At 41.9% G+C, this 20,559-nt stretch overlaps 1 protein-coding gene across 1 annotated transcript in view; it reads left to right on the top strand.

The window, feature by feature from the left end:
• The window catches only part of itsn1 (intersectin 1 (SH3 domain protein)), a 46,657-nt gene that overhangs the window by 21,551 nt on the left and 4,547 nt on the right, over positions 1-20,559 (top strand). Inside the window, exons 20-46 of the mRNA XM_084561369.1 lie at positions 47-324; positions 861-1,015; positions 1,134-1,148; positions 2,362-2,606; positions 2,691-2,865; positions 2,961-3,047; positions 3,143-3,291; positions 4,937-5,016; positions 5,351-5,523; positions 5,605-5,650; positions 5,801-5,922; positions 6,334-6,457; positions 6,621-6,863; positions 13,490-13,611; positions 14,159-14,265; positions 14,411-14,512; positions 14,614-14,695; positions 14,938-15,036; positions 15,138-15,221; positions 16,634-16,717; positions 16,923-17,054; positions 17,209-17,289; positions 18,489-18,610; positions 18,737-18,819; positions 19,764-19,847; positions 19,969-20,033; positions 20,416-20,524. Coding sequence (XP_084417495.1) covers positions 47-324; positions 861-1,015; positions 1,134-1,148; positions 2,362-2,606; positions 2,691-2,865; positions 2,961-3,047; positions 3,143-3,291; positions 4,937-5,016; positions 5,351-5,523; positions 5,605-5,650; positions 5,801-5,922; positions 6,334-6,457; positions 6,621-6,863; positions 13,490-13,611; positions 14,159-14,265; positions 14,411-14,512; positions 14,614-14,695; positions 14,938-15,036; positions 15,138-15,221; positions 16,634-16,717; positions 16,923-17,054; positions 17,209-17,289; positions 18,489-18,610; positions 18,737-18,819; positions 19,764-19,847; positions 19,969-20,033; positions 20,416-20,524 — 3,248 coding nt within the window. The remainder of the gene's footprint in view (positions 1-46; positions 325-860; positions 1,016-1,133; positions 1,149-2,361; positions 2,607-2,690; positions 2,866-2,960; positions 3,048-3,142; positions 3,292-4,936; positions 5,017-5,350; positions 5,524-5,604; positions 5,651-5,800; positions 5,923-6,333; positions 6,458-6,620; positions 6,864-13,489; positions 13,612-14,158; positions 14,266-14,410; positions 14,513-14,613; positions 14,696-14,937; positions 15,037-15,137; positions 15,222-16,633; positions 16,718-16,922; positions 17,055-17,208; positions 17,290-18,488; positions 18,611-18,736; positions 18,820-19,763; positions 19,848-19,968; positions 20,034-20,415; positions 20,525-20,559) is intronic.

Consider the following 20,559-nt stretch of genomic DNA (forward strand, 5'->3'; position numbering starts at 1 on the left):
GTTTTTGTTGGTCGCGTGAAATAAATGTGCTCCTCACACCATGCAGGCTGTCATCTGAAGAAGGCGCCGCCTGGAGGGATGAAGCGGGAAGCTCGGCTCCTAAACCTCCTAGCCCCCCGTCCCTCTCTGCACCCCACGCCTGGCTAAACAGAGTGACTCAGGAAGAGGAGGAGAGGAAGAGGAGAGCGATGGAGGAAGAGGAAGAGGGCAGGAAAGGAGCAGGATCAGTCGAAGAAAAGGAGGACGAAAACAGGAGCAAGAAGGACAAGCAAGATAAATTGAACAAGCTGTTCAGCCAGCCTGCTGACCCCTGGGCTTCAGCAGGTGCGAAAGATGAACGTACTTGTAGAGTTTCTTGAAGACGTTTCGTCCAAGTAGCATCTTCAGTTCTTAAAGACTGGTGGGGAGTTGAGGTTTAAATGGGAACATCTGTGGCTGTTAACCATCAGAAACTCAAATGACTAGAGTCTGTTAACAGCCAGATGCTCAGTTGTGGTTGGAGCAAACTGTTTTGAACCATTAATATCCAGAGACTCCAGTCTCAAGGTGTGAACGTGGGTGAAATCTTTCGGGGACAGATGTTCAAACTGTGTTGTAACTTGATGGTAGATTACATCTTAGTCCACCCCCCTCTGTTCAGAGAAGGATTTTCCAATTTGACATTCCTTTACTCCCGTTTCATCACCAGATGGTTTGGATTATACTTGGATGAGTGGCAAACATCTTCTAGAAACAAATCTAGTTGTTTCAGCTTTGTTTTTGGGTATACCATGGCCTGGATGACCGATAACCTACACAGATATAATATAAAGCTGATAGATTTGGTATGTGTTTCTTACATTTTTCTTTCTCGACAACAGAGAAGGCTCCGGGTCCCAGCCTTTTTGACCAGAAGGCGCCAGTCACCAGCTTCGACCAGCAGCAGTCAGTGAAGGTGGTCTACTACAGGGCTCTGTATCCATTTGATGCCCGTAGCCATGATGAGATCAGTATCGCTCCCGGAGACGTAATCATGGTATGTAGTACACACAAAACTGTCTCATCCACACACACAACACAAGAGGATTTATGTGTACAAAATGACGGTGAGTGCATTAACTTTTCCCCTCTCTTCTCTGCTGTGCACACTGAAGGTGAAGGGGGAATGGGTAAGTTATTGCCCCCGACCAGTGTTGTGCCTCCACCAATCACAAGCTAGAACGCTTGCTGTCATTGGTTCACCTCACCTCCATGTTCATTCATTTGCCAGTGGATGAATGCTTCTTCCTTTTTCTTTCTTTAACCAAGTCATTATAATAATGTAAATATCGATGTGTTTTGTTTTGTTTTTTTTTCATTTTCATGGTTAATATGATGAGATTAACTGTGAGTAAAAGAAATGTTTACCGTTGGACCTTTCAGAAGAAAAGTTTCTGTCTTTGTAAAACCTGTACACAATTAAGATTCCCCATTTTTCTTTGCAACATATTTATTCCATGTCACATCTCCTTCTCTTTGTCACAAGTTTAAATTCACAGTTTTTCAAGTTTTACAAGACTAAACCAACCACAAATGTTTGCAATGAGCCTATTGAATAGGACTGTAAAATGCGTATAAGACAGCATAGTGGACTGAAAGGAATATAGACGAAGGAGTTAGGACAGGTTGATTGTACAATCCAGGTTAGCATCAAATTAGATGATCAGTGGAACATTAACAAATGTCAAGTTTACGACTAATATGGTAATTGTGCTTCCTGGATTTCAGCTGCCCTGTTCCACAATGGCCCCATTCTGACCTTTCATTAACATTTGTCCTTTGCAATCTGATCGCAAGTGGCCAGCTTTTTGTGTCTGTGTTCACTCCTGAAATTAACTACACAGTTCCAGAACCACGAACAACGCTGTTTTGTGTGTGTGCGTCATGACATTGACAAACACATTAAGTTATTATTTAATGATATTTGCCGAGATGTTGGTTATTTTTGAGACCTGCACAAAACTAAGATTCTAACTGTAACCCTGGAAACTTCCATATAATGATTGAGGAAAGAAGTCATTTAACTCCACGTCATTCCTTATACATCAACACGATCATATCAGTAATTAACCACATGCTGATACGTTCAGAATCACACAAAGTGTAATTAACAGCGACACAGACAAAATATTTTAAAAGGCTCTCATTACTAATAAACGGACATCATCACAATACCAAAGGAATGAGGTCAGGTGTGCCCCAGACCACTTTCACATGTGGTCTAAGGTCGGATCTCGCTGGTCACTTGTGATCAGATTCCCCAGGACGGACATTCTGAACGGGGGCTTTTGAATGTGTGAATTAGTTTCCGTTTGTCTCACTGCTGCTCCTCTGCTGTGATAGGTGGATGAGTCCCAGACAGGTGAGCCCGGTTGGCTGGGAGGTGAGCTCAGGGGGCGGACCGGCTGGTTTCCAGCCAATTATGCAGAGCGGATACCTGACAGTGAAGCGCCAATCAGCCTGCGTGCCACGGCTTCAGTCACACCCACCTCCGCCCAGCAGCCAATGACTACACCTCCTCCAGCGCCTGGACACGCCTCCTCCTCCACATCATCTGCCAACAGTAACTGGGCTGACTTCAGCACCACGTATGGTTTCGTCTTGTACTGACATACAGTTTTCCTCTTTATGTTCCTGCAGTAATCCTGTCATTTGTTTGCGTATGTTTCCAGTTGGCCCTCTAACACGGCCAGCCAATCAGAAAGCGAGGGATGGGATGCATGGCCGACCTCTTCATCTAATCAGAACCCTTCTTTGAGTGTTCCTTCAGCACAGCTACGGCAGCGCTCCGCCTTCACGCCCGCCACAATGACCACGGGTTCCTCTCCTTCTCCTGTACTGGGACAGGTAACAAGTTCATAAAACCAAACTTTAATTGTAAGATTATTATAATTATTCCAGCTCAGTTGTGGTTGTACTAACCAGCTGCTTGTGTTTGTCAGGGAGAGAAGGTTGAGGGCCTTCAAGCTCAGGCTTTGTATCCCTGGAGAGCCAAGAAGGACAACCACCTCAACTTCAACAAAAATGAGGTCGAGATCTTGTTGCAGTTTTTTTTTTCTCTCTCTCTGCTCACCAACTCATCTCTCCTTCTGATCTGATAGTGTTAATGTTCTTGTTAATGCAGATAATCACAGTGTTGGAGCAGCAGGACATGTGGTGGTTAGGTGAACTTCAGACTGGACAAAGAGGCTGGTTTCCCAAAAGTTACGTGAAGCTCATCTCTGCCACAATGACGGCCCCTGCTGGCATCGCAGCACGCAGCAAAAACACTAGGTAGGGTTAAATAAGCTGTGTCAAGGCACACTGAGTATGTCCATCATGAGTTTATCTATGTTGGGAGCTCACTCTTTTTTTTCCTCAGATTACAGACCAGTCAGAAAAACAGAGTTCTGCTGTCAGGTTATTACTCTACTTTAGCTTTACCATACTGGTTTGCTTTTGGAGTTAGAACTTCAAGATGGTCTCCTCTCTACATAGTACCGGGTTTCACTTCTTTCTACAGCTCGTATGATCTGATACTGTTAGCAGGAGGGCAGCTACCGATCATTAGACAGGACCGTAAACTGCATATAAAGATGGACCAGTGATAACTCCCTATTAGCAAAGCCAAGATATTTTAAATGGACGCTACCATCTTGCCTGACCACAACCAATCTATGGGAGATAAGCAGTAGTTTCTTATCTAAGAAATTAAAGCACAACGAGCATCCATGTCGGCACAAGATGGTCAGGAATAGTAATGTCTTGATCGGTATCTGGGCTGATCCAGGCATTTTTTTAAATGACTGGATCTGGCTTTTAGCCAAGCCTGATCTTTTGTGGTTATTTATTTAAAGTCTGCCATAAACCAAAATCACGTCTCTGTAGCATCAAAACTTCTTCGTTTTAATGGAGGTTGGCTCGTGTCAAAGCTGCCAAAAATCATATAAGAAGCAAAATCGTGATTAAACCTGTCTCCTGTGTGGAAGAACTTTACTTGGGAAATGAAGTCAGTCAGATAGTAATGTGGATGTTTATTAAGGTGGTAATGGGAGATCATCATTCAATACAGCCAGCTTGATTCACCACCTCCAAAAACAATAATTCAAAACAGAATCCATGGAGTACACTCAGGCAAACGCTGCACCGAAACAACAAACCCTAAACGCTGTGTTTAAACGAAGAGAAAAGTTTCCTGGAGACAGAGTCAAGGAGAAAAATATTGCAGAGAGGGTTACAAAGTTTATGGTGCTGATTGACCAATCCATTTCTGGAACACAGGTTTTCTGCAGCCAAGGTGCGAGCTTCCCTTTTCCACACTGCATTAACTTTGACCGTATTTATTGAACTTAATACAGTCACATAAGTGATCTAGGAGGATACAAGGAAGAGAAGAAAAACATTTATGCATCTCGAGGGGAGGAAATTGAGTTTATTTAAGATCAGAACAGTCTTCAGATACGGAGCCAATATTAAAAGATCAGGATCGGGGGGGCAAAAAGACTGATTAGGACGTCCCTTGTCAAGGACGTAGCTGTTGGGGTATGATAAGCTCAAAAGGTGTTGTGAGATTCACCACAGACTGGCTGCACTTGGTGTCAACAGTGCAAGATGACAGCGTCCATTTTCACAATATTTTGGCTTCACTTTTACACAGTGGGAGGAAGTGGTGGCATGCCATCCATCTTTATATAGAGACAGGAACTTCTAGGCTGGACACCATCTGGTTGTCTGAGGAGCTTCAAACAGCATTCAAATCTAAACATAAATTCTTCACTTGGATGATTGTGAAGTGATAAATCGTCTTCTTGCATGAAAAGACTCTAAAGATGATTATGGTGTTAGTAATAGTAGTAACAGTACTTTGCTTTTATTAAAAATAATAATAATAATTGTATTGTGTTATGAATAATATTGGTTTTGTCCTTGTCTCTCTTAGTGAATCTGGAGTCTCGGAGAGCCCACCCAATGGAAAACGCCCCTCCCCTTCCCCAACAAAGCCCTCTGAGTCTGGAGAAGGTAAGAACACACAAACACAAGTTGTTGCATGTTTTAATTAGCGTTAGAAGCGTTTAACTATTAGGACGGCGGTGCCTGAGTGGTCACCTGTTGCAGCAGCTCTCGTCTCCCTTTGAGGTTATTTGTTTCTCTTCCCTACCTTGGGTGGTACTTAAACAATGAGTTTCAAACTTTTGTAATTTTGTGTAGGAGTTTTCACTAGTCTTTATGACTTCTATTGTATTTAGTTTTCTATTACAGTACTTATTTAATGCTGACTTATTTTTACTCTGTAGCTTAAATAAAGAATTCTGTCTTGTTTTCTCTTTGTCGCTGACTCTGTCCACCTGTACAGAATATGTGGCCATGTATACCTATGAGAGCAATGAACAGGGGGACCTGAGTTTCCAGCAAGGAGACATTGTCATGGTGACCAGGAAAGAGGGTGATTGGTGGACGGGCATGGTCGGGGGAAAGACTGGAGTCTTCCCGTCCAACTATGTCAAACCACGGGACTCATCGTCAGAGGTGAAAGATCATTTGGACTAAACTGGGTATTTCCACAGGACAAGAAAAATATTTGTACTGATTTTTAATTTCTGTCTGTAGTCTCTGGGACCAGCAGGGAAGACAGGCAGCCTCGGGAAGAAACCTGGTGAGTGTTTATTTATACTATGACGCTATTCCAGTCCATTTTCTGTCAAAATATGCACAATTCTGCTCGATAAATATGAATTCAAGTTTGTTAAAGGCACAGGAGCAGAACTAACTGCATCTTTGTCTTCTTGTCCCTCAAACCCTTCAGAGATCGCTCAGGTGATCGCCCCCTACAGTGCTACAGGAGCAGAGCAGCTGACGTTAGCTCCAGGACAGCTTATCCTCATCAGGAAAAAGAACCCGGGAGGCTGGTGGGAGGGCGAGCTTCAGGTACGCAAGCGCAAACTAGAATATCTTCTTGGCCTTTTATGTGATAAAATGAAATGAGGTAGAGAATTGTGTTCCAGTTTTATCGACTAAAAATCTGTGACATTGTGCAAAAGGAAGTCAAGAAGGGCGAGGTTATCTCAAGACAATGAGTTCATTATTTTGTCAAGACAATTAAACAACTTCGGGAGAGAAATGGTAGTTGGTCAGCCAACAAATCTTAAGTTATAGAAAAGAAAAAGTTGCAAACACAGCCATTCTCGGCTTTAAATGCATTTTGGTTAATGTTAGATCATTATATCGGCAGAAAGAATCTTGATAAATAATTAAATTGATAATTTGTGAAATTATTCACACAAATTTATTGACATTTTGATTGTTCACTAACGGCATGCTTGGTTCTTCTTGGTCCAGGCGCGGGGGAAGAAGCGTCAGATTGGCTGGTTTCCAGCTAACTATGTGAAGTTGCTCAGTCCCAGCACCAGCAAGACGACGCCTACAGAACCCACCCCTCCTAAACTGACTCCTGCCAGCACAGGTACATAAACCAAAACACACAGTTCCCACACAACGAGGAGGTGCAGGGCTTGCTTCTCAAAAATTCAGCTGTGAGATTTGATACCTTCTTTATAAAGTTTTGAAACTCAAAGGAACTTGGATACCAGGAAAGTAAAAAACCCAATCTTTTTGTCACCTTAAAGCTGAAAACGCTAACGCTGCGTCCGTCTTCTTCGTCTCTGGTCCCGAAGCTCTGTGCCAGGTGATCGGCATGTACGACTATGTGGCGCAGAATGACGACGAGCTGGCCTTTCAGAAGGGTCAGGTGATCACGGTGCTCAACAAAGACGACTGTGATTGGTGGAAAGGAGAGCTCAATGGGAGGGAGGGTCTGTTCCCTAGCAACTACGTGAAACTCACCACAGATACTGACCCAAGCACGCAGTGTAAGTAAATACGCACACACACACACAACCTCACTTAGTGCTCAACACACTAAAAGGAACATACTAACAAAAAATAAAGAAACACTCTGCCTCACACACACACACAAACACACCCCAGAGCCAGGTGTGGAGATGCTGTCCCTCTCTCTTTGACCCAAGGCTGGTTTCACCTTTCACCTCCAACACTCCTTTGGGCCTCTTTGAAACCCTCCCAGTCATGCACCACCTCTGGGTGGTGTCTGTGTGTGTGTGTTCGTATGGCGTGTATGTGCATGCATGTCTGTTTACTGTATATTTGCGCCCATCAGTGTTACAGGTTTTTCCCCCTCTCCCTGCATGTGTCCTCTGAGCATGATCCACCATAGACTTGGAGTTTCTAGAGCGGAGCAGAGAGATGCAGGCTGTAGTGTTGTAGCACTAGTGTGTCCCTGCACAGTAAAAACACACTAATTTGATTTTATTATAGACATGAGGGAGGGATTAGACCTGCAAATACTGCCACATTTATTTGCTTTGAGATAAGATACGATAAGCTTTATTGTCATTGTATGAGAACATACAACAAGATTAAGACTGCTGCTTCTGAAACAAGTCCCACATATATATCGGTCAATAGAACACCGACCGTATATGTTCATAAAATGTCAACAAATAATATAAAAGATGCCAATAATTAACAAAACACAGAAGAAACAGAAAAGCCTTCATGCGTCACAACAAACTAACAAAATACAAACATACGCAAAATACTACATGCACTCTTAGGCTTAGACTTTTTGTAATTGTCATTCATAGCTATACACCAGCAGTGCAAGTTAGAATTAAATTCCGTTTCACTGCCTATCCGCTGTCACTGACTATCAGCTATACACAGATTAGAGCAAAATAATAAAATATTAAGGCTTTGGCTTTGAAATGTTGCGAAATATTGTATTAGGACTGCAGGTTTTTGATTTGACAGCACCACGGGTGGAATCGTGTCGTGAGCTGCATGCGGTTCTAAATACAGACTAATAAAGAGGAAACTTTGCATGGTCATGGGTCATATGAACAGTCAATAATCAGTTTATTATCAAGTTGTTAGTTCAACAGTCAATCTGGGAGCTTCTTCTGTCGTTTTGTTATTTGTTCAATTGAGGAAGATTTTCACTTTCAAGTCTTAAACAATTTTAACTTGCAGTGAAATTTAATTAAGAAATTTGATATTAAAGAATCCTACTCTTTAAGGGTTTGACTCAGGCAGGTTTGGCACATTTTGCTTGTTAAGTAACTTAAAAATGAAATTCCCAATTAACTTTCTATTTGTTTTCTCTTCAAATAAAAGAAAATACTAAACGGTAGTTCAATTTTTTTATTTTTTTATTTTTTTTCCCATAAGTTTTCCAAATGTGGCCAAGCATTTAATTTCAAAAGATTCAAAACCTAAACTTCAAAAATGTCATACTTTGTTATAGACTGGCGACACATGCAGGACACTTAAAACACTACTTGTGTGACGGCTGAAGTCTCTCTGGTTGGTCAAACTGCCGCCATCTGATGATAAAAAAACTGTTTTATTTATTTTTTTGTCATTGTTTTAGTTTTTTAGTTTAATGAAAGTGATTGCAGTTTAAATTAAAAGCTGCCATTGTGACATTATAGTTAATCAATGAATGTACAAATGCCTGCTGACGTGCGGCCCGCTCTACAATCTCTATTTCTATGCCAGTTTAAGCCACACCTCCACACTCTCTTGTCTTGCTGCACGCTCCACTCACCTAGCACCTGACTGGTCGTCGTCGTCGTTGTTGTTGTTGTTGTTGTTTTGTTTAGTTGTTTTTGTTGATGTTGTTGTTGTCGTCCTCTCTCTAGGATCATATCATTACCCAGAACCCCCCTCTCCTCAAAGCCCTCAAAGAGACCCACTAGGCCACGCCCACTAGGCCACTCAACCAATGGGACAGCAGCAAGAGGTCACATGACCCGGAAATGGCGACTCTCCACCAGTAGAAGCCAGAGAGAGAGAGAGAGACAGACAGACACACAGACAGACTGTAACGTTAAAAACGCCCAGTGGTGGCGAGAACTGTCTATGCATGGCTCTGACTGGACTTGGCCAAACTCTGTTTATCTAAGGCTCTGGCTCCAAACAGCACTGTTCAACAGGAGGGAGATCAGTAGTCAGGCCTCCTTACTTCTTCTCCTCCATCCTTTCTTCTTTTTCTTCTTCTTCTTCTTCTTTTTCTTCTTCTTCTTCTTCTTCTCTTTCTGTCTTATCCGAGATCTTGAGAAAAGGAGGTGAGGGAGGAAAAGGAGGAGGAGACTGAAGAAAGACTATTTGAACTTCTTTCTCTGAGATTGGACCGGTGAACATCTTTTTGACGGGATCACAGAGGCTGTATATAACCTAACCCACCCACCCACACACACCCGCACACACACACACACACACACACACACACACACAGCGTGGTGAGGTGGATAGTGGGTCATTTTGTGGCTTTATGGGAGATTCTGTCATTAGAATCAGTTGCTCATCTCATCCCCCTCCTTCCTCTTTTTTTTTATTATTTTTTAATTCCTTGCTCCTATTGGTCCAGCAGCTTCGTTCACCTGTCAGTCAAAAGCGCTGGCTCTGCCCCCTTTCACTAACCCCCCCCCATCCCGCAGCTCCACAGAAAGACCCACTATCTGCTGGAGGACAAGTCTCAGTGTTTTTACTCTCCTCTCCTAAATGCCAAAGACTCCCCTCCTCTTCCTCTTCCTCCTCCTCTTCTCCTCCTCTTTTTCTCCTTCTTGTTTTACCCCCCACTCCCAAGGAGAGGAGAGGAAATGAGGCAGTATTGAGATGTGTCCCACAGCAGCTAAAGGCTAAGTTTCAATCCACACCGCTGCTGCCTTTTATGATTTTCCTGTTAGTCTTTTTTCTCGCGTCTTCCTTCCACTAGGGAAGGAGGCAAGGAAGCGTAGGAGGGAGCAGTGCGACCGGAATGGGACTCAGCCTGAGGCTAAGACAAAATAGCCATGCTGTAACTGCTTAGCATACCAGCTAACCAAATTACACTCAAAGAACAACATGGTACAGAGTTTAAACACGGTGATTATGTTTTTATCTGTAGTTTCTGAACATGTATTAACTTTACATGATCCGTTTATTGTTTTTTTTTTTGTTTTTTTGTTTACATGTGTACTGCTTTTTTTGTTTGTTGCTATGGTGATGGGATGCAGTCACACTTGTTGAATGAAGGGCTAAGACCAAGATGACGGACACTGACATTGACACGCAGGCGGATTTGGTACTGAAGTGCGCAGGGGTGGAACGATTCGTCACAAACAGAACGAGTTGTCGTCCCATCTTTGGGTCGTTCCAGTCCAAAGGGTGCTTTGACATTTTGGGAAATTAAGACGAATCAGGAAGTGGCTAGCCTCGGCATAGGATAAAGACTGGAAGTGCTAAAATAATCCCTAAAGCTAACCCGTAGAACACGAGTTTAAAGTTTTTTTTAGATCGTGTTTTTGCACATATTAAACAAAGAGAATGACCTTTCAGCTGTGCCAGCTTAATTTTGAACTTAGAGTTTTCCTCAAATTACTCCTTTAAACATCTCAGTTTTTATTAGTTGTGGCTCAATATCACAAATGGGTGATATTTTTTAAATTAATTTGAGCTTTACCTCTTTTGAAAGTCTTTGAGCTCATCCGATTTTAAGTTTATCCGCTTCCCGTCCCTCGACACGTGCAATCATTTCACCCCAATGGGACACTGAATTTTGAGGTTTAAATAGAATTAGCAGCTCTGTGTGTAGAAAGCACAGCATCACTTTTCAAGCAGCTCACATTACTGTATATTTCCAGTTACCATGGCGATACACATCCCAAGTATATTTGCCTGTCCCTCTCTGTTTGTTTGCATAGCAACAGACTAGTATTAACTGCCATATTGGATTTGTTTAGTTTATTCAGTTGACAGTATTGTGATTTTTTTTGTTTTGTTAATGTTTACCCTCAGAAACACAAACAATGAATGAAATGATTATTGAACTTTTTTTTTATATATATATATAATAATAATACATGAGGCAATAGAGTCATTAATATTGTTAACCTGCTTGGATCCCATTGGCTCCTCGGTGTGTCAGTATTGGAGGTGAAACACTCTGATTGGTTGACGAGTCAAGACCATCGGTGGTTTTAACAAACTGGGTTTTTTTTTTGTTTGTATCCAAGTTTTAAGGGTCAGGGAGGAAGTTGTTTGTTTGGTAACCGATGGTCAAGACCTCTCACAGTCAGAGGGAGTATTTTAGTTTAGAAAAAAGAGCCATCTAGACCAGAGCTAAACCACACCATGTTGCACTGTCTAATAAAAATAATGTTTCTCTTCCTGTTACTGTGCGATCCCATCATCTGCAGCCATTTTCCTCCCTGTTAGCATTACGTTCAAAGCATTTTGGGGGACTCATAATGCTGCAGGTGAAAGAGGGATTCATTTACCTTTTTAACATTTTTTAGTATTTGTAACACTTTGCTCTGAAGCTCGGCTCTGGTCTAGTGTGGTTTATTATTAAGAAAATAAAAGCCCTGTATGATCTATACTTAATCTATGAATGGTTAATGGGTGATGCTTCATATGGTTATAAATAGCAACTCTGATGAATGGATTAACAGCCAAGCCAAATGTAACCAGACTGCACTTGGTGTCGGTGCCTGCATGAATAAACGAGTGAGTGAATGAGTGAGTGAATGAGTAAGTGAAGATAAAGAGCATGGATGAGGAATTTTGCGGTCAGAAGGAAATACAAAAGAGCGTGATGGATAGACACGTTTGAATGAATGAAATGTACAGAATGTCAGCAAACGCAGAGAGTAGAAATGCCCTGAGGTTTTATGGGTGGAGATTTTAATGAAGCGGTGAATCTGACTGGTCCTGTTGATTAAACACTCTGAGACAGACTGCAGTCGACTGGCCTTGTTACTCATCCTCACAAACACATTCTTAACAAGACACATCGTCCTCAAATGTAAGAAATGCCCTGTTAAAGTTAATATAGAGTTTTAAACCTTTTAAATACCCTTAATTAAAGGTTTTATTTTAGATTAGATTCGATTTTATTGTCATTACACATGTACAGGTACAGAGCAACAAAATGCACCGAACTGTTATTCCTAAAGTAAGCTTGTTATGCATTTATTCTGCCTTCTAGTGACTGAAAATGGAGTAGATGAGCGCCAACAAAACTTTGTTGAACATCATTTTTACCTGTTGACTGTATATAAAGATAGACAAACCCTCTCTAACATCAACCTTAGGTTTCCTGAAGACTGCTAGTGAAGCTCAGTGTGGCGTCTCTGGCCGTCTGTGCCTGACTCCTTCACTAATTCGGTAATGGCCAACAAGGTGGCGTGAGAATGGAGCCGAGTTCCCCTGTCCACAAAAATTTAGTGGAGGAATTTTAAATTTGGAGTCAGTTTGGAATTCATTATGCCCAACGAAGATCCACCAGATCAATCAAATCGTTGTGGCGGCCCTTAGAGTAACAGCAACATAATCATACACGTCAACTGCTAACTTGTTTAAGTCTGCGGCCTATGGGGATTTACTCACTTTTGGAGCCTCCAGTGGCCATTTGAGGAACTGCAGCTTTATTAGTTTTGCCTAGAATTACATGTTTTAGGAACAGAGGTCAGTTACATCTTGGTTTAATATTTGTAGGCTGAAATGCTCTGAGTGATAACACTTTTTTTTTTTTTTTTAACTATTGAGGCTGCAGTTTTGTATCTGTCACCATGAGTCAGTAGCTTAAGCTGAACCCTTTTTTTGGAGCCAGCCTCAAGTGGCCATTTGAGGAACTGCGCTTTCCCCCCACATTTGCTTAATTTCTTGCAAAATACGTTAATAATTTTATATATTCATACTTCAAATTTCTGCAGTTTAATTGTTTTCAATTAGAATGTTTAACGAGATCAGTTACATCTTGGTTCATAATTGGAGGCGTGTAAAACACATCTACAGAATCTGTAGACGCTGCAGTTTTAGTATCTGTCACTAGAAGTCAGTAGCGTTAAATTGGATCTTTCTACTTTTTGCTCCGAATCTTTAACAAACTTATGCAACGAGTATCATAAATATATCATAAATATTTCAATAAATACATAAGTCTGGCCAAATAGAAATAGAAAAGATTTTATTGTCATTGTATGCATGATACAACGAAATTCCAAAATGCAGCGGCCTTTTGAAAGAATAAAGTACAAACATACATAAACAATACTTTACAGCATGCACTCACAAAACAATCCCATTCACTTAAACAACGTCCATAAAATAAACTTTAGGACTGTAGGAAAATGTAAAAGAAGCCTTTTTGTTCTGACAGAAACTGAGCCATGAGCCTTGTTAAATAAACTCCTCTTTAATCTAAACACACCCACACATGATTTGAATGACAGAAATACACACAGACTTGCATACAGGGTTTTGCTGAACACAGCACAGACTGACATACTCTCCTCCAGGGTTACTCCGAATGCCTAAACGCTGACCTCAGGTATGTATTAACGCAGGTGGTACGGGTATTATTTTTATTTTCGTTTTGCTCCTTCAGGTGGTTGTTGAGGATCTTTGATTGACAGCTGTTTTTGTATTTCAGGGTGTGCTGACCTCCATCTGCTCGACATGCTGAGTCCCATGGAGAGGAAGAGGCAGGGCTACATCCACGAGCTGATCGTCACAGAGGAGAACTACGTCAATGACCTGCAGCTCGTCACAGAGGTAAACAAAAACAATATTAAAGTGCTTACAAAGGACGTGGCTTGCAAGTACATTTAATAGAGAAATTCTGACTGTATTTCTGCTGTGAAGGTGTACTGTCTATGGGCATTGACTCACTTTGGGAGGATGCCTCGAGTGGCCATTTGTGGAATTGCACCTTTGTGCCACATGGGCCTCGTACACATTCCATAGCCTTCTTAAGATATTATGAACCTTGGAAAATACATGTAATTTATTCTTATTCATAGAATTTATTCCTTTTAGACTTATTGTGAATCGGCTATCCAAGTAATAGGAGAGTTTAGAGATGTTTTAATGCGTTAAAGCTTCAGTGTCACTTTTCAAGTAAGCTATAGAATATACAGAAACAGCATCTATGGTTACTTAACATAGTTGCAGTTTTATTTGGATAGTAAAACAGCCTAAATAATCAGCAAACTGGGTACTGAAAACACAATTTCAAGGTGGCCTTTCTTATTCTTTTATATATAAATTCTCCCCCACACGGTTCTCCTAACCAGTAACTTTTGTGCATGCGTCCGAGCAGATTTTCCACAAACCTCTGTTGGAGTGCGAGCTGCTGACGGAGAAGGAGGTGGCCATGATCTTCGTCAACTGGAAGGAGCTCATCATGTGCAACATCAAGCTGCTGAAGTAAAAACAAATGCATTCCATTAAGAAACACAAGTGTCAGCTGTCGTCTTTCTTTCACTGCAAAACCTAAAAGTCAATGAAGTTTGGTGCTGGCGTCTATCTGGTGCGGGCTCTTTTTGCTGAATGACCGATCATTTGCCTGCAGGGCTCTTAGAGTGAGGAAGAAGATGTCGGGTGATCGGATGCCGGTGAAGATGATCGGTGACATCCTGACCAACCAGCTTCCTCACATGCAGCCGTACATCAGGTTGCGTCTGTCGTCTGTTGATCAAGAAGTTGGTTGAGCCCCTTCTTTAAGTGTTTGCCTTTAATTTTACGAGGTGTTTTTTTTTTTTCTTTTGTGCTCAGATTCTGTTCATGTCAGCTGAACGGAGCCACACTCATCCAACAGAAAACAGACGACAACCCTGAGATCAAAGACTTCCTCAAGGTAGAAACTGTGTCCACAGAATTAATACTTTCATAGCTGATGGTTTGAATTCGTGCATTTTTGCTTTTAAAAGCCTGCTTTGAAAAGTCCAATGACTCCCACACATGTCCTTAAATCAATTCTGCTCTTGTCGGTTTCACATCTAATTTTAATTTTCATTACAACAAGTGCGTAAAAGGGACGATTTAAAGGCCACTCTGGATGTAAAAGTGACTGATTCTGATTCTCTCTCCGTCTGTCAGAGGTTAGCCATGGACCCCAGGTGCAAGGGTATGCCTCTGTCCAGTTTCCTGCTCAAACCCATGCAGAGAGTCACCCGCTACCCACTCATCATCAAAAATGTATGTATTGCATGCACACGCTCAAGTCACGTCTGCATATACAGTTATCTGCGTGTCCTTTACTTACTGACTGATCTGTCCCTTGTTGTTAATGATTGCAGATCTTAGAAAACACTCCAGAGTCACATCCAGACCACAGCCATCTGAAAGCTGCTCTGGAGAAAGCAGAGGAGCTGTGCTCACAGGTGAACACGCAAACACATGCTTCGACGTGCTTGTTGTTACTCACGATCTTAATGTTAGATTTAGACTTTTATCCTAATCATAAAACAATGTTTCATGCTTTCCTTTGATACGGTGGCCTGTTTAATACACGTCAAACTCTCAAATTTAACTCATTAGCATTCGTTTGTTGTATATTTGTTGGGGGGAGGGGCAGGCTTTTTGTGCCATTATTACTGGGAGTAATGAGGCAATGTATGGGGGATGATGACATGTGGCAAAGGAGTGGAGGCTGAAATTGAACTTGCGACACTGCAGTGAGGCCTAACATTGACATCCGTCCTGGGCAATCCGATTGCAAGTGGCCAGCTTTAAGTTACTACGTTCATTAAAATGCATCTTAACCTACGTTCCCAGCCAGCTCTTGAGATCTGATCTCAGTTTCGCAATATGTTTGCAAAAAAACACTGAAATCATTTGGGACGCAGTAATATAGCATATTAAATGACCTCTGCTACCTCTAATGGATTGCTACGTCTGTTTCATAGCCACAAACTGCTGTTCTTTTGTGCGTGCGTCATGACTTGGGGAGATGACGCATATTTTGGAACCAGCTGTAAAGTCTCTCTAGCTCACACTGAAAGCACAAACATTAAGTTATTTTGCATTTATTTATCTCACAAAACCGTTATTTTACTACCTGCACAAAGCTCATATTATAACTCGCACCCTGGAAGCTTCCATACAGTAAGTTCCCCGCTGTGCTGTTGGAAACAGTGACAGAAAAATCTTAACTCTACGGGGTTCCTTGTCCATCAACATGGTCGTATCAGTGATTAAAATGACATCACACACAGTGTACTCACTTGAAATACTTCCATTTGTTAATTCTTGTTAATATTTATTTATTATTTACCTACTGCTGGACCTGGACCATAGATGGTGTTGTTTGTCGCATGTGCATCATGGCATGAAGAGTTGGGGACATGACGCACATTTTGGAACAAGCTGTACATGCCACAAGGACAAATTAATTTAAAAGGCTAATGAACAGACATGACTTACGGTGCCTTTTTCCTTTTCAGTCAATCATTTATAATAGTGATTGAGTGTTTTTTCTGATTGAATGAGGCAAAACTCTGCTTACGCACAAGCACCATTGTTGAGTAGGTGGTCTTTAAAGTGACCCAGGACTCATTGTGTGTTCACCCTACCAGTACGTTGTGGGTGTGTTCATACCTGTACTTTAAGCTGCCCATTTGCACTCGGATTGTCCAGGACAGATGTTATTGCAAGGAATGAATGGGGTCTTAGTAAGCTGGTTGAGCGGGCACCATATAAACTAGCATTTCTTTTTTGGTGCTGAATTTGGCTGGACATTTTTAGACGTGTGTTGTGTGTTTTTTTTCCTTCAGCATGTGTTTGTGTGTTTTAGGTGAACGAGGGCGTCAGGGAGAAGGAGAACTCGGATCGGCTGGAGTGGATTCAGGCTCATGTTCAGTGTGAAGGCCTGACGGAGGTAACAGTAAGACCAGCAGACATCTTTTGTTCCTGCTAAAGCTATATGCACAGAAAACTGCTTCACTTTGGTCCTCGGGGCAGTTAAACAAAGAGCCACACGTTATCAATAATCACTTACCGTCAGTATAAAAACTGTTTAAAGATACTGTAGCCTAAACTATTAAAAAATATTTAAAAATGATATCATGTCCTCTCTCCTTCAGCAACTGGTGTTCAACTCTGTTACCAACTGTCTCGGCCCCAGGAAGTTCCTCCATAGCGGGAAACTGTTTAAAGCCAAAAGCAGCAAAGAGCTCTACGGCTTCCTGTTCAACGACTTCCTGCTGCTAACACAGGTTAGTCTGGGAGCTTTTCCTAAATCCATCTTTCATCAGCATACGCTTTTCAAAACCGTGTCTAATTCCAGTGATTTTCATTTTGAAAGGACTTTTATTTTGAAAGGAAGCATATCAATAAATCTTTAATTGTTTTTTTCCCGCCCTCTCGCAGGTGACGAAACCTCTGGGCTCGTCTGGCTCGGACAAAGTGTTCTCCTCAAAAACACACCTACAATACCGCATGTACAAGACGGTGAGATGACACACATTCTATTTACTGCTGTGCAACCAAGATACCCTAAGGGGTCACTTTAATGGGTACACCTTGCTAGTACTGGGTTGGACCCACTTTTTGTCTTTGGAACTGACTTAATTCTTGTTCGCATAGATTCAGATGAGATGAGACACTCCTTTACTTACTTCGCTCATAACAAGTAGCTATTTGAGTTGCTGCTGCTTTTTTTCACCTTGAATCGGTCCAGCTGTTTACCCCCAGACCTGTCCATTTCCTACCAACAACCATGCCATGTTTAGTGTCACTTAAAACACAGCTTCTTCGTTATTATTGCTGATGTAGATTCTTGTACGTTCCATATCGCTCTTATTGCAACTTTTGCAAGCTTTAGTTTCAATTAAAGCAGCATGAAAAACAGCTGGAAATGCGGCACAATGATTAGGCACACATGCTGCAAAACTTACCCAGAGGCTCTCTATTGGATTGAGATCTGGTGATTGTGGAGGCCATTGGAGTACACTCAGTGTACTTAGATTTGTGACATGAAGCATTATCCTGCTGGAAGTAGGCATCAGAAGACGGGTACAAAGAGTTCATGAAGGGATGGACATGGTTAGCAACAATGCTCAGGTGTGCTGTGGCACTTAAACCCGACTCTGTTGGCACCAAGGAGGCCCAAAGCGTGGGAAAAAAATATCCCTCACATAACTTACACCACTACCACCAGCCTGAACTGTTGATACAAAGCAGGATGGATCCATGCTCTTGTGTTGTGTACTTCAAATTCTGCTCCGAGCATCTAAATGTTGTGGCAGAAACAGAGACTCGTCAAACCAGTCAGTGCTTTTCCAATCTTCTATTGTCCAGTTTTGTTGTAGTCTCAGTTTCCTGTTCTTATCTGACAGGAGTGGTCCTTGGTATGGTCTCCTGCTACTGTGGCCTATCTTCTTCAAGGTTGTTGTGCCTTCAAAGATGCTCTTCCCTTCCCTGTAAACCAAATCCCAGCAGAAATTACTGGCCGCAACAACCACACCATGTTAAAAGTCACTTTGTTCCCCATCCTGATGGCGATGCATCATCCTGAGTCACCTAGTGCACATAATTGTGGTCCCGCTGTGGCCATTAAGTGTATTTTCACTGTTTATGCTCATCTGGCCTTTTTGAAACAGCTTTCACGTATCTGACTCGTAATAACAGAGATTTCTTGTCCCTTTCAGCCAATCTTTCTAAATGAAGTGTTAGTGAAGCTGCCAACAGACCCATCAGGAGATGAGCCGCTGTTCCACATCTCGCACATAGACAGAGTTTACACACTCAGAGCTGAAAGTATAAATGAAAGGTAAGACAAGCAGATGCACACTCTTTTTTTTTTTTTTTTTTTTTTTTTTTTTTAGTGTTTCTAAGACCTGTTTAATTTTGTGGCGACCCAGCTTTATCTCAGGAGTTTCCCTTGACTTTGTTGCAGGACGGCATGGGTTCAGAAAATCAAGGCGGCTTCGGAGCTCTTCATTGAGACGGAGAAGAAGAAGAGGGAGAAGGCATATCTCGGTATTTGTGCCACTTAAATTAACCACCTCCCTGCTATTGTCTAAGTCCCTGTTTTGCTGCCAGAACAGCCCTGACCTGTCGAGGCATGGACTCCTTTAGAGCTCTGAAGGTGTGCTGTGGCATCTGACACCAAGACGTTAGCAGCAGATCCTTGAAGTCCTGCAAACTGAGAGGTGGATCCTCCATGTATTGGACTTGTATCTCCAACACATCGACCAGATACTGGATTATTTTCAGATCTGTGAAGTTGGAGGCCAGAACAACACCCTTGAACTTGTTGTGTTCCTCAAACCGTTCTTAAACCACTTCTTCTCTGTGGGTTATGTTTAGGGTTAGCATTATCCTGCTGAAAGAGGACATTAGGGAATTAAAGTTAGTGAAGGTTCTCAGTCATCCACGTCATGGTATGTCCAAAAACAGACTGAAACAAGGCCAACTGTACTTGCAGGGTTGTAGGTTTCCATGAAAGGGTGTACATGGTCAGCAGCAAGGCGTAGGTACAGTAGGAGGTACATGTCAAAGTAACATCCACTGAACAGCACGACCCAATGTCTCCCAGAGGAACATTGTCCAGAGCCTCACACTGCTTCCACCAGCTTGGACAGCAGTCAACATGGACACCTTTCCATCACAACCAGCATTAACCTACAGCAGTTTGAGCTACAGTACAGAGACCAGGAACAACCAATAAGAGCAGCAGTTTTGGCGATGCTCTGACAATTTGGCGCTTAACAAAGTCTCTCAAGTCCTTCCACTTTACTGTTTTTCCTGCTTCTATAACACATCAACTTTGAGGACAAAACATTGCTGCCTAATATATCCCACCCACTGACAGCTGTCATGACAACCAGATAATCAGTGGTATTCTCTTCAGCTATCATAATGTTATGGCCAATGCTCAAGCTTCATAATGTCCAGAAATAACGTCTCTGTGTCTGTCTCAGTGCGTTCTCAGAGGGCTACAGGCATCGGTAGACTGATGGTCAACATCGTGGAGGGAATTGAGCTCAAACCTTGCCGCTCTCATGGTACGTGTTTACATTTTTCATCCGGCTTCTTACCTACTAGCTGTTAGCATTTGTCTTAGCTTCAAGACACCGATGCTGATTATCAATATAATGTCTGTAGCATCCTTGTCTGTATTTCCAGGAAAGAGTAACCCATACTGTGAGGTGACCATGGGTTCCCAGTGCCATATCACGAAAACATTGCAGGTAAGATAACTTTTACTACAGTTATGGTTTAGATTTATTTCATTGTTGCATGTCATGGTAAATGGTAAATGGCCTTGCTTTTATATAGTGCTTTTCTACCTATTGGTACTCAAAGCGCCTCTCTTTCACCCCAATCACTTCTTGTCTCACTCCACTATAAAAATAAGGCTGAAAAAATATCTTTAAACTGGTAAATATAGATTCAACCTTGTCCTTTTTGTTTGTTTACATCAATGTATCAGTTATCTTATCGTCTTGTCATTTAGTAGATATTAATCTCTAGTACACCACAAGCTATTGTTAGTCAATCAACTCCTAAAATTGCTGGATGGCGGTGTCATTTATCATTAATCAGCATTTAATAATTTTTCTCTCTTTGCAGGACACGTTGAATCCTAAGTGGAACTCCAACTGTCAGTTTTTTATAAAGGACCTGGAGCAGGACGTTCTCTGTGTCACTGTGTTTGAACGGGACCAGTTCTCCCCTGACGGTCAGTGCTAATGTTTGCACCCTGATTTAAACGTC

The sequence above is a fragment of the Chelon labrosus genome (assembly GCF_963514085.1).
Source record: "Chelon labrosus genome assembly, chromosome: 15".
Classification (NCBI taxonomy): Eukaryota; Metazoa; Chordata; class Actinopteri; order Mugiliformes; family Mugilidae; genus Chelon; species Chelon labrosus.